Below are 13,564 nucleotides of genomic sequence, written 5' to 3'. Positions count from 1 at the left end.
TTTCACCTGGCAACAAGCTAAGGAAATTATAAAAAAAAGTCCTACTTGTTCTTTGTATAAACAAACTTCATTATCTTCTGAAAGTAATCCTAAAGTCAACGAATATGTCTCACTGTGTAGAATTTGGAAAACTCAAATTTATACACCTTACCACTGATACATACTCAGGGATTCAATGGGCAACTTCTTTTAGTTCTAAAAAAGTTGATTCTGTAATGACACACTTACTGGAAGTAATGGTTATTACAGAGATACCTGTACAAATTAAGACTGACAATGTTCCCGCATCTGTCTCAAGTAAGATGGAACAATTCTTTGCAGATAATGTAAAGCACATGACAAGTATACTACACAATCCTAGGACAAACAGCTGTAGAAAGACCTAATTGCACCTTAAAGGTAATGCTTATAAAATAAAAAGAATAAAGACACCCCTAGGATATACTAAATAGTGCTCCATTAACCTTACATTTTCTGAACTTTAATGAGAAAGGAATAGCAGCAGCTAAGAGAAAATGAATTATAGGGGAAAAAAAACTGTTAAATTAAGTCAGCCTAAATACTATAAGGATGTGTTAACATCAGAATGGAAGTCAATAAAATGTTTTGTGTTAAAGATGCAGATTTGTTAGCTGCTGGAATGTTAGAAGTGGTAAAAATAAACAGATACAGGGCTGGGATCCAATATAAGCTCTGTATTGTATTGTACTGGCCTAAACCTAAGACCCTGGGGTTCATCTGCAGTACCGCTAAGATGCACATCTGGCCAGTTTTTTGCCAAGACAGCAACAAGCATTGTGAAGTCTGACTTTTGGAGAAGAACAAATTCCACATAAACACACTGTTTGCAGGCCTCATTCCTACTACGCCCATCATGTTAGAACCCACAGGCCCTTGCTGCCTACCTGCTCTGTGATGTGTGGTCCTTTGGCCTAGAGACAAGGATTCAAACTGGTTTTCATGGAGATGGGTTATTACTGTTGAGTTGATCGTATCCCGTTTTGAGAGTACTTAAAAAGATGGATGCTCTTAGAACTAATTAAATCAGAAGCAAGCTACTGGTTTAGGCTGCCCAGATGGTAAAGTCATTAAATAAAGCAATTGTGTTATTTTAAAAAATCTAAAAAAAAAATTTAAAAAAAAATTGGAAAAAAAAAAGATGCAGATTTGTTTATATTTCTACAGGAAGTGAGAGCTGTGGATACCATCAAAACTAATAAAGCTCAGAGTTGAGCAAGGAAGGCTTTCTGAAACCTTGCCACTGACCCAAAAAGAGCAAAGAGAAGATCCTAACCAGATACTGCCTTCCCCTGCCAGCTAGAGAAGCCTGGGCAAGAAACATTCAGCACCTAACCACTGACAGGCCTATGAGCAAGACTTTGGTCTCCTGTAATGCAGAGCCATCCATAGTGCAGAGCAACAGGCCTATGAGTGGGGCTTTAAGACAGACTATACTGAATACTGCATCTTACATGCCCAAGTCAGGTTCACAGAGCTGGGGGTAGAAATTAAGAGAATTCATGGAGGAACTCCAGACAACAAGATGCTAGAAGGTAAGACAGTCCAGGAGTATAAAAGGTGCAGGAAGCCGTACCCAATTTAAGGGAAAGAGAATCATTGTTGTTAGGTGCCATCTCAGTTGTGGATAAGCTGAGAGAGCAACAGAAAGATATCAGAAACCTGAGAATCCTGGGAAAGACATTGGGAAAAGTGGAGATGCTAATAATAATAATAATAATAATAATAATAATAATAATAATAATAATAATAATATCACAACAGTAGCATGGCTACAGAAAGCACCCAGGGCAGCTTCAAAACTATATAATTAATAGCTAAACAAATGGGGATCCCCAGTTGCTAGTCAACTGGCTCTTTAAGAATTCTTAGCTGTTAGAACTGTTTGACACTACAGTGTTGGTTGCTTTTTGGATTTCTGGGAATAGGACACGATATAAAATAGCCAGCTGATCCTAAGAAGGCAGAGTGGGAGTGGGGTAGGGTTAGGGCTACCAGAATGAAAGCAAAGGCAGTTGGTGGCAGAAGACATCGTTAGGAGACAGTTGAGGCAGGAAAAGCCGAGCTGAAGAGATAGGCTAGAATAGTTGTTATAGTTTGGAGCTGCTGGTATTGGGGGAAGGGATTGTTTAAGCTGACCTTTAGGGAACTGAGGGAGGAATGGTTAGGAGAAATTTAAAGGGGCTGAGAGGACTGTCAGAGAGTTAAGAAAACTGGTTACTATTCTAAAATACATTCTTTTTACATGTGCGTTTCTGTGTGGGCTGTGTACCCGAGTGTAGGTGCCAGCAGAGGCCAGAATGGAGTTACAGGTGGTTGTAAGCCTGTCCTGGATGCTGGGAACCAACCTTGGGTCTTGTGGAAGAACAGTACATGCTACTAACCACTGAGGCAACTCCCCAGCCCTAAAATACATTTCCAAAAAAGTTGTTACTGACATGTATACAGGTGTAAACATATGCCAATTATGCCAACCTTTGTAATAAACTGAAAATATGGCCAGCACCTCTAGCAGGGTCCTCTGAAACGATGTGTTATTTGTGTGTGGCTTCATCTGATCCTTTCTTTTTTTATTTTTGGTTTTTTGAGACAGGGTTTCTGTGTAGCCCTGGCTGTTCTGGAACTCACTTTGTAGATCAGGCTGACCTCTAACTCAGAAATCCACCTGCTTCTGCCTCCCGGGTGCTGGGACTAAAGGTGTGCGCCACCACGCCCGGCTTTCATCTGATTCTTAATAATATAAGCTTATTTATGCTGTTGCCAATGATCTTGAGGGACTTCTGAGATCACAAGAGGATTCTCTTACTTTACTCTGTGTATCTCAGCATTCTATCTAATTGTAGTTTAACTTTCATTTTTCTGATGATCCTTGAGCACCATGAATATAACACAACTTGTCTATTTGCTTTATAAAAATTATCAATTTTTCTTTCTTGCTCAGTTTTGAAAATTTGATTAAATCTTCCATATTATACTCTTGGGTTATAAATATCTTAATTTTTAAGCTTACTACTATTATTTTAACCTTATGTATATTTTGCTTTCAAATGAACAAATCTATTTTCATAAACTGAATCTATTTTAACTCCTCCAAGAGGACTAAAATTAAGAAAAAAACAACAACAACAACACAACGCACACATACTCACAAAACCAAGTAGTATATTTGTAAAGAGAGGACAAATAAAATGATCTAAACAAAAGCCCTTAATAAACTAGTAAATAGATCTTATTGTTTTTAAGCATAAATGTCACCAATTTTATTAAATAATTTTATTAGATACATTCTAAATACCTTTCGACTCTTTTCAGAAGCTTTTTCATCTGCAGAGATATGGCTATGACACCTAGATTTAAAAATAAAAGTAGTTTTAATATTTTACTGAAATTCAATATCAGATCAATTTCATTTCACAAATTATGAAACTACATCATCCCAAACTTCCTAAATTAGTTTCTTTTCTCCAAGGTATACTAGATGGTCACAATTTATTAAACAGTACACTTTACCTATAGTGTTCAAATAGTTACTAAAATTAAAATTTCATTCATTCATTCATTCATTCATTCATTCATTCATTCATTCATTCATTCATTCATTCATTCATTCATTCATAGGCAGGGCGTCATTGTGAAAGCATGGCTGTTCTGGCCTCAAACTCAGATCTGCCTGTTTCTGCCTTTAAATTTAATTTCTGCTCTTTTATAGTTTGTATATAGTAGTTATTCTTGGCTCTTTTATTATCCATTATCCTAACCTAATAATATGGTGCATCCACTTACTGAATTTTCCCATGTCTCTCAATATAATTTTCTTCAGGCTCTGCAGTTTGTTAGCTATATTATATGAGAAATGTATACATGGTTGTAATCATTTCAAAAGTATCAATCACTATGTAGCCCTGGCTGGCCTGGAACTAGTTAATGATCCTCTTGCTTTAACCTCTCCAGTTCTGGGATTACAATTATGAGCCACCAGGGCAGCCCCAAACCAATTTTAGATATGAGAAATTTTAGACACACCAAAATTCACAAAGTCACAATGAATCACAAAGTCAGAATAGTATACACACTCAGTGATTTCTTTTTAAGCATTTATATTATTCCCTAAAAGAAAGGAAAAGTTATTTTTTAAATTACATTTTTCTTTGTTGCTGTTTAGGAACTTGGGTTTAAAACACAGGACTTTCCATCTGTCTGCAATACTACTGAACTTAGTAAATATAACTAAATTTTAAGGGATTTAAACTCTCTCACCTTAATAGGTAACTGAAGGAGCCTGTAAACAGCTCTGGAGTGAAGATAGTCACTTAGGAAACTGTCTCAGGAATCAAGACAAAAGAAGCTGCCTTCTTCCTTCTCGTCTCTCTCGAATGCCAATTCCTAATCCCTACAGAGCTTCCTAACACAGAGGTAAGAAAACACACCAAAGCACACACCTGCGTCTTATCAGTGGAATAGATAGAATTTCATACTTGTACCTTACCTGTTCAGCTAGGACAATAACTACATTCGTAATCTTAATGCTTTTTAACTGAAATATAAAGGAACTACGTTTTGTTGAATAGTCAGATCTTGTTAGCTATTATGGGCAACATTTATACTACTTCATCATATACTCTAAATGGGGAGCATACTGGTTCAAAGAAATTATAAACTTGTCCAAGGTTATTTAAACTATCAAAACTAGCATTTCATTTTATTTATTATTTTAGACAGGGTCTCACTACATAGCTCTAGTTGGCCTAGAACTTACTATATAGGCTAACACAAGTGTATCACTCTCTAAAAGCTTGTTGCCCATATTTATATACTACTTGTTAGCAAAGGCCAAAGCAAGTAAATTCCTTATTTCAAAGCCTCATCTATGCTACCTAGGAGAAAAGAAAAACAGAAAACAAATCAACAATTCCTAAAGAAATAAGGGAAATGGGTCTGTTACCCAGAGCTTTTAAATGAAGTGTTCGATCTTGTTCTGCTTCTGAACCCAAAGGTAAATATGACTTACTGCTGTTTGAAGGACTGTGTGTGAGTTGCTGTGGTCTTCTTGTAGGGAAAGTTAATTTCCTCTGAAAGCTCTTCTATTGTTTCAACATCCACCTGCTCATCATCCTCAAGATAGTCTACATAGTTATTCTGAAATAGATCATTAGGACAGTAAATAATGTATTGGGAGACACACATACCTAAACTTTTCAATCACATGCTCCCTTATTAAACCAGCTAGTTCCAAATAGTGATCTACCCTGGGTACTAATAATGCTGTTTGTTAAAGACAACATGATTAGAATTAACATCAATAACTACTTAAGCCATAAATGTATATTAAACAGGTACCATTAACCTTAGGCTGGACAAAGTTTTTTAGGCAGGCTATATTTGATGCTTGGATGTTATATCTAAAAGACAACATTCAAGTATGATACCTTAAAGTTAAAAAAAAAAATCTTGATCATACATGCTGAGGCCCTGGGTTCAATACCAAGCTCCAATGCCTCAAAACCCACAAAAGATTCTGTTTTAAAAGGACTTAATAACTATTATTTGATCAAATGACTATAAATCAATACACATTAATATAAGACAAACACGGAAATGGGATACAACTCCACAGAATAAAAGGTTTTGAAGAATTTCAGTTTTCAAAAGTAATCAAGTGTAGTTCCTTACAATACCATAACAGAAGCAACTGAGTAAACACTAAGCACTGGTAAATTCTTAGAAATTCACTGAATACTTTCAAAGTTGTAAGTATGATTTGGGATAAACAGATATTTCCAAGTCCATCTTTAAAAGTAATGTTCATTATGCCAGAAACTAAAAGAAAAACGTTATCTTTATTTATATATATACATACATATATATATATATATATATATATATATTTGTATTGTACTTTAGAGGCATAATTTAAAGAGGTATCCCAATCACCTAAAACTCTCATGTTTATGATTTTAGATAGATCAACCCCAAATTAAAGGCTCCATAAGGCTAATAGACACTAAATACAAGCTCTCATTTATGGCACCCTCTTTAACTTAAGCATAAGTTAAGCAATGACAAGGTATATTATAATTAACCCTAAGGAATAAAAATTAATAGACTCTAAAGTTACTAACGTAGGTTTGATTTAGAATACTCAAACTGAAAGGTGTATGCCTACTTCATGATCTATGACATGGGGTATGTTATGTATTCCAAGACAGCTCAAACCTGCAACCCTCCTGCTGATTATAGGCCTGTGCCTATCTATTGCATGATCTTAACTGCAGACTTTATAAATTGTATCCAATAATCTCAAGAGAAGACAAATTAGTCATTCACAAATTTCCTCATATAATTAAGTCTAACAGTAAGTGTAAAGATAATTTTTGCATGAGACATGCATGTAAACATGATACAGAATTTATATTTTAGAAACCATTCATATAACAATTTGTATTTTTTTAGAAGTCAAATTAGTATATCCAAGCAGGAGCGCCCCCCCCCCGTAAGATTAAGGCATTCCATAGGCTCTGCAAAAGTAGTTTCACTGATCATTAAAGTCCTCATTAGTCTAAAGTTGGACTGTTTTGTCTTTTTTGTTTTTTCATTTGTTTACTCAGACTGACTACAAAAAAGGAGACTGTAAAAGTACAGTAAGTTGTGAAATACAATCATACAAACTCCATATTCTTAGCTTTATCTCTCTGAAAAGGATTAGCCTACAGTATAAGGCAAATGCATATATAAATTAGATGTTAGAACTGTATCCTTACTTGTAAGTAAAACACTTGAGGCACAGGTATAATACAAGGTTAAAATTTTTCACAGGGTTTTTTGAGGGAATTGTTTTTGAGACAGGTTCTCAATGTTGATCAGGCAAGTCTCAAATTCAAAAGATCTGACAGGATTAAAGGTGTGCACCACCATGCTCAGCTATTTTAAACTACTACCTTTTTGTTGTAATTGATAAAGCAGTTAGTTATTAACAAGGAAACAGCAGCTGATATAAGAGCTAAATATATCTCAAGAAAGAGAGATTCTAGAATATAATTGGTACAAAGGCTTCTATCATTTGTTCCTGAAGAGAGTCGCTCCCTGAAGCAGCTGTCTATGAGCTGTTTTATATAGGACCCTATGCTCAGGAACCCAGAGCCCACCACCTATTTTGTAATTTTACTGAAATACAGCCCCATTCTTTCACTCACATGTTTGTGGTTGCTTCCACACTACCACAGCAATGGAATCATTTAGCCTGCAATGTGTAAAATGTTTACTATCTGGCCCCTTTATAGAAAAAATAATGTAATCTAACTCTTGCCCTATATCATGCCTGGCCCTCACTTACTTAAATTCAGTTAATAGTCCTGTAAATAGGAAGCCAATCAAGAAAAATCTCAACAAAAAACATAAAACTATAAAGGTTAGATTGTAAAAAACAATGATTGAAGTATAGAAAAAATATAGAATTTTTAGTTCCAACACAATACTGAAAGATACAAAGCAACTTTCAGGTAAAATTAAACAAAAATATTAGGTGGAATTTTGCAGTTTTTCCCAAGAGGAAAAATTTCCCTCTAAATGCAGACAAACTCTTTCTCCTCTACTTTTTAAAAGCATATTTTCAGTGTTTAAGTGTATCAGGTTAAGTGTCAATCACATCACAGACAATGTGACAGAAACCACTATGATCAAATGATTGTAGGTATCCTTAAAAATTCAACTTAGTAGGCACTTTACAGCATCTATATTCCAAAGGATGAAGCAACCTTTACAAGAGTAATGAGTAAGACACAAAGTGTTTCCTTAAACATTAGTCATTTAATAATGATCTAAACCTAGGCACCCAAGTAAATACATTAGGTTTTAGTGATTCTCTAGAAAAGCTAGCTCTAATCATTTAAATCCACAAGGTTTCAGTCAACAACAAAAAACGGGCTCACCACCTTTTCTACATCAACCTCCTCACTCTGGTAGCCAGAGACAACATCCACAATCTCATCAAGAGAATCATCAGTTTTCTCATCTTCCTCATCCTCATCTTCCAGATCCAAAACTGTGAAGTCAGCAGCACTGCTTCTCCCATCCTTTGTCTGTTGCTTTGGTTTCATCTGTTCTCTTGGGAGCAGTAAATGACCCTGAAAATGTCTGCTCCCTCTTCTTCCTTTTGTAGCTCTCCTAGGGATAATAGAGAAGGCCGCAGAACTAGAAATGCCACTCCAAGAACCATCCTCAGTTTTTAGAACTCCACCACTCTCAATAGTTCCACTTTTTCCAAGTAATTCAGAGATATCCTGTTCAGAATTTTCTTGACATGGCTTCATTTCTGTAAAGAACTGAACGTTTGCCTCTTTGTTAAAGTTCTGTGAAATTCCAATGTACTTCTGAGTTAAGGGGCCCTTTAGGTGTTTTCTCCATCTCTCTCTAAGACTGTCCTTCCCCAGAGAATCTTCACAATCCTTCTTGGCCTCTGCCTGTGAGTTAGATTGCTGTTCCTTAACTTGGTTCCCCGATAATTCAAATTTACTGTCCTTAGAAAGGACTAGAAAGTCATCTGGGTTCTCTGGATTGTCTGATCCCTCCTGCGGTTCAACCTTCACCTTAACACACTTTTGAGGCCGTATACTTCTGATGCTTTGGAGTGCCATAATATCAATGTTTTTAGAGCCAGCTCTAACTTCTGGAACAGTTTGTTTTTCTTTTGGACTGTTCTGATTCTTGTTCCCAGAGTCCTCATCACCATCTTTGTCTTCATCTGTATGAGACCCAGTGCTATAAGAGTATTCATAAGGTCTGGCATCTTCCCTAAGGGTTTCTTCATCCAAAAGATCACCCCCATCATCCAATGAATTATTCGAGGTATTTTCTGAGGCAATAATTCCTGAGTTTTGCTTCATTATATTAGCCTCAGAGTCTAGAGCTTTATCTTTTGATGGTAGAGCTTTCTTAGTTTCCTCCTCTCTTTTGATAGAGTTTGTTTCATCTTTCTGGTCTGTACTCTGAGATTCCTTTTTTATTTGAAGGGAAGCAACATGCTGAAGAACAGAGCTAGGGATAGGCTTTTGTCCTGGGAGCTGCAACAAGGCAAAACTACCTGACTGCAGAGGAATGAGGCTAGCAGTGCCTACAGGCTGTCCTCCAGTGCTGGGTGTTATTTTGCTTTCAGAGCCTGTTTTACTTGCAAGGTTTTGAGTTTCAGGAGGAGAGATCCTCAGAGTCAGTGTACCAGCCTGAGAGACAAAACTAGATCCAGAGGAAAGCAGTGAAGGTGCCTGAGAAATGACATTTACTGTTGGAGAAGACCCAACAGCCTGAATCACAGGACTCATGACAGAGAAGGCAGAGGATGAAGCAGAAGATGATGGAGTCTCTGAAGATTTGCAAGGAGCTGGTAGTCGGATTCCCACCATAGATCCTGGAAAGAAAAAGGAAGAGCTTAAATCACTACTGTTCATACCATCAAGTCTTTTCAAGGTATGTCTCCCACTTTAGGAGACTGAAAAAAAAATTCTGGCATATCAAACAAATCACATAGTCAAGTGATTTAACAACAAAACTCATCAGAGGGGCTGGAGAGATGGCTCAGCGGTTAAGAGCACTAACTGCTCTTCCAGAGGTCCTGAGTTCAAATCCCACAACCACATGGTAGCTCACAACCATCCATAACGAAATCTGGCGCCCTCTTCTGGAGTGTCTAAAGACAGCTACAGTGTAGTTACAAGATATGTAAATCTTTAAAAAAAAAAAAACTCATCAGAAAGATCTCTAACTTTATACCTGGGTTCCGAAATACCACAGGCTGTAAGCTGGGCTGGGCATTAGAGCCTCGAATCTGATGTAAAGGTAGGAGTTGGACAATCTGCCCATTGGGGTGCCTGAATAGGTTCATTCCACTTGGACCCCTAACAGGTTGCAAGACCATCCGCTGTCCCTGAAGCTGTGGGTTTTGGATTGGTCTAAGCGTAGGAGAACCCTGCTGCACTGGAATCAACAACAATCGAGGTCCAGTACGTTTCACGTTGTTAGAAGAGATCTGTGGAGTAGTCACTGGAATTTGAGGGGCATTTTCTGGAAAACAGAAAAATGAGAAGCTACTATGAGAATTTATCTTTAAAAGTACATGGGTAAAAATAATATGACATAAGACCTAATAATGCTGCAAGTAACGTCTTACTTGAATTTATAAAGTTAATGAAACACTTTCCCTTTATAGTATATACTATTCATAGCTAAGAATAATCTATAATTTGCTTTATTTTTTGAGACAAGATCTCTTTATAGAGCCCTGACTATCCTAGAACTCGCTATGGAAAAGAGGTTGGCTTCAAACTAAAAAGAAAATGCCTTGGCTCATTATTGTTGTCATCACATTTGCCAATGGTGATCCACACTTTTAATCCCAGAATATGGGAGGCAAGATGGGCAAATCTATGAGTTTAGAGGCTAGTCTGGTCTACAATGCAACTTTTAGCATAGCCAGGCCTATACAGAGAAACCCTGTCTCAACAAACAAACAAATCACAATACATTTATTTTTGTGTGTATCTTATGCGTATATGAATCAAAGGACAACTTGTAGGAGACCTTTCTCTTCTTCTTCCATGTGGGTCCTGGGTATAGAACTCAAGTCATGAGGCTTAGAGATACATACCTTCACCTACTGCGGTATCTTGCCTGCCAAAGAATAATGTATTTTAAACCTGAGTAATTGCCCAGACATTGTAGAACTTTAGATTCAGAATGGTTTAAAAGGAAAACCATTAATTTTTCAAGACGTACATTTCAAAACATGGTTCTATCTAATGAAAAGCAGAGGCAGAACTCTAGAGCTGAGTTTACATTCAAGTTCAAGAGATTACGATCAACTCTCTCCTTTACAATAAGTCCTATGATTCTGTTTCACATCTTTACTTCACAAAGATAGTATTAGGAATAAATATCATGAGGTGTATGCTAGTGCTCTTTAGTTTTTAAATAACAAATAAATAAAGAGTTTAACTTGAGGCTGCAAAGATATTTCAGTCGTTAAGAGCACTGGCTTTACAGGACCCGGGTTCAATTCCCAAGACCTTACAACTGTCTATAACTCTAGTTCCAGGAAGTATGATGCTTTGTTCTGGCTTCTGTAGGCAATGCACACATGTGGCACACAGACAGACATGCAAACAAAATACCCATACACATAAAATTAAAACAAACCTTTTTAAAAAATTACAAAGAAAAGTTTACGCATTTGTGGAAATAATCTCAAAGCAAACAAAAAACTCTTAGTTCAATGATATGAAACCAAGAAATACCAAAGAAGTAGAGAAATAAAGCCTAGTTAGAAAGAAACAAAAAAGGTTTTAAAAAAAAGGTAAAAAATTAATTCAGAAAATGTGAATTAAAAGACACTTCAAGCTGGGTGGTGGTTGAGCCAGAGACAGGATGATGTAAGTTTGAGGCCAGCCTGGTCTACAGAGCAAGTTCCAGGGCAGCCAGGGCTACACAGAAAAAAACCCTGTCTTGAAAAACAACAACAACAACAACAACAACGACTTTTCAAACCATTAATAGTAATAAATGAGGTTTATTGTTTAGAGAGCTATTTGGAAATACAAGATGAGAAGAGAATATTCTAGTGTTAGTTTTGGAGTAAAGAAATTGGTATAATACTCATAGTAAGTACAAACAAAACTGATCTAATTAGTATACTTATCTGATATCAGCAATAAAATGTTTGCCAATTTATTACCTGTGAAAATAATACTACACAATTTGAATAAAAATATGCATCTGGGGGCTGGAGAGATGGTTCAGAAATTGCTGCTTTTGTAGAAGACAGGAGTTCCTGGAAGCCATGTTGGGAAGTAGAAAAAAATTGCCTGCAATTCCAAATCCAGGGACTCTAACGCCCCTCCTACCCTCCAAAGACACAAACATAAAGGGAGACAGACACACACACACTTTTTTAAAAAAACATGCAAATGGTGGCTGAAGAAACTGTTCATGTTTAGAGCACTGGCTCATCTTCTAGAGGTAGTTGTATTTAAATATAAAAATGAGGAGCTGGAGAGACTGCTCAGCACTTCGCTTTTGCAGAAGACCTAGGTTCAGAGGCTCCCACACCCTCTTTTGAATTCTGAGGGTACTGCAAGTATGCAGTCCACTGACATACACAGATACATCAAATATATACATAAAATAAAGCAGGTATGATGGTACACACCTTTAATCCTAGCACTCAGGAGGCGGAGGCAAACAAATCTCTGTGAGCTTGAGGCCAGCCTGGTCTAAAGTGCAAGTCCAGGACAGCCAGAACTCTGTTACATAGAGAAACCCTGTCTCAAACAAAACAAAACAAAACAACAAAATAAAATTTATCAAAATAAATAATTATATTACCCTAAATTCTTGTAACCTAATCCAACTTAAACTGGGGGCTAGTGAGATGGCTCAGTGGTGGAGAACACTGGCTTCTCTTCCAGAAGACCCGGGTTCAGTTCTCAGTCCCTACCTACAAGGTAGTTCATAACCAGTTGTTTGTAACTTTAATTCTCAAGGATCTAATAACTTTTTTAAAAAAGATTTATTTATTTATCCTATGTAAGTACACTGTTGCTGTCTTCAGACACACCAGAAGAGGGTGTCAGATCTCATTACGGATGGTTTTGAGCCACCATGTGGTTGCTGGGATTTGAACTCAGGACCTTTGGAAGAGCAGTCAGTGCTCTTACCTGCTGAGCCATCTCACCAGCCCTGATCTAATAACTTCTTATGGCCCCTGTTGGTACTACAAGCACATGGTGTACATACATGCAGGAAACACATATAAAACAAAAATAAAAAAATTTTTTGAGACAGGGTTTCTAAGCGTATGTAGCACTGGCATACTGAATTCACTCTGCGGACCAGGGTGGCCTCAAACTCAGAGGTATTCCTCTGCCTCCTGAGTGCTGGGATTAAAGGCCTACACCACTACTGCCAGGCTAAAATAAATTTTTGTTTTTGTTTCTGTTTTTGGAGACAGGGTTTCTCTATATAGCCCTGGCTGTGCTGGAACTCACTCTGTAGACCAGGCTGGCCTCGAACTCAGAAATCCACCTGCCTCTGCCTCCCAAGTGCTGGGATTAAAGGCCTGCGCCACCACTGCCTGGCCTAAAATAATTTTTTTAAAAAGAAAAAAATTAAATTCATTTAAAAAGTTGATGAATACAAGATTTAAGTACTAAACATAGAAATGTGCCTCCTCATCTCTTATTAGTTATATCTGTGTCAGTGGATTGTCAACTTGATGGGATTTAGAACACTTGGAATAACAGCCTATGGCCATGTCTGTAGGGTTGTTCCTTAGGGAAGTTTAACCAAGAAGGGAAAATTCATCATGAATGTGGATGATACCATTCCATAGGTTCAGGTCCTGGATAATAAAAAAAGCATTAAGTTCCAGACACACAGTGACATAGTCACTTATACTCCTGTTGCTATGGCTTTCCTGACCACAAAGGACTGTACCCTTAAAACCATTAGCCCAAATAAACCCTCTATTACTTGCTTTTTTGGCCAGGTTATTTTATCAACTAAG

General features: G+C 37.0%; 1 protein-coding gene across 19 annotated transcripts in view; it reads right to left on the bottom strand.

The window, feature by feature from the left end:
* The window catches only part of Mga (MAX gene associated), a 97,627-nt gene that overhangs the window by 13,890 nt on the left and 70,173 nt on the right, over positions 1 to 13,564 (bottom strand). For 17 of the 19 annotated variants that reach the window (XM_006499691.4, XM_006499689.3, XM_030251727.1 and 14 more), the window contains 4 exons: positions 9,778 to 10,068; positions 7,947 to 9,415; positions 5,027 to 5,154; positions 3,314 to 3,365 (listed from right to left, as the gene is read on the bottom strand). In XM_006499691.4, coding sequence (XP_006499754.1) covers positions 3,314 to 3,365; positions 5,027 to 5,154; positions 7,947 to 9,415; positions 9,778 to 10,068 — 1,940 coding nt within the window. Of the gene's footprint in view, positions 1 to 3,313; positions 3,366 to 4,275; positions 5,155 to 7,946; positions 9,416 to 9,777; positions 10,069 to 13,564 lie in introns of those variants that run through there. The other 2 variants (XR_866290.3, XR_866291.2) reach the window with 2 other exon arrangements.

This window comes from Mus musculus, chromosome 2 (assembly GCF_000001635.26).
Source record: "Mus musculus strain C57BL/6J chromosome 2, GRCm38.p6 C57BL/6J".
Classification (NCBI taxonomy): Eukaryota; Metazoa; Chordata; class Mammalia; order Rodentia; family Muridae; genus Mus; species Mus musculus.
This window is presented reverse-complemented; position numbering and strand designations above follow the sequence as displayed.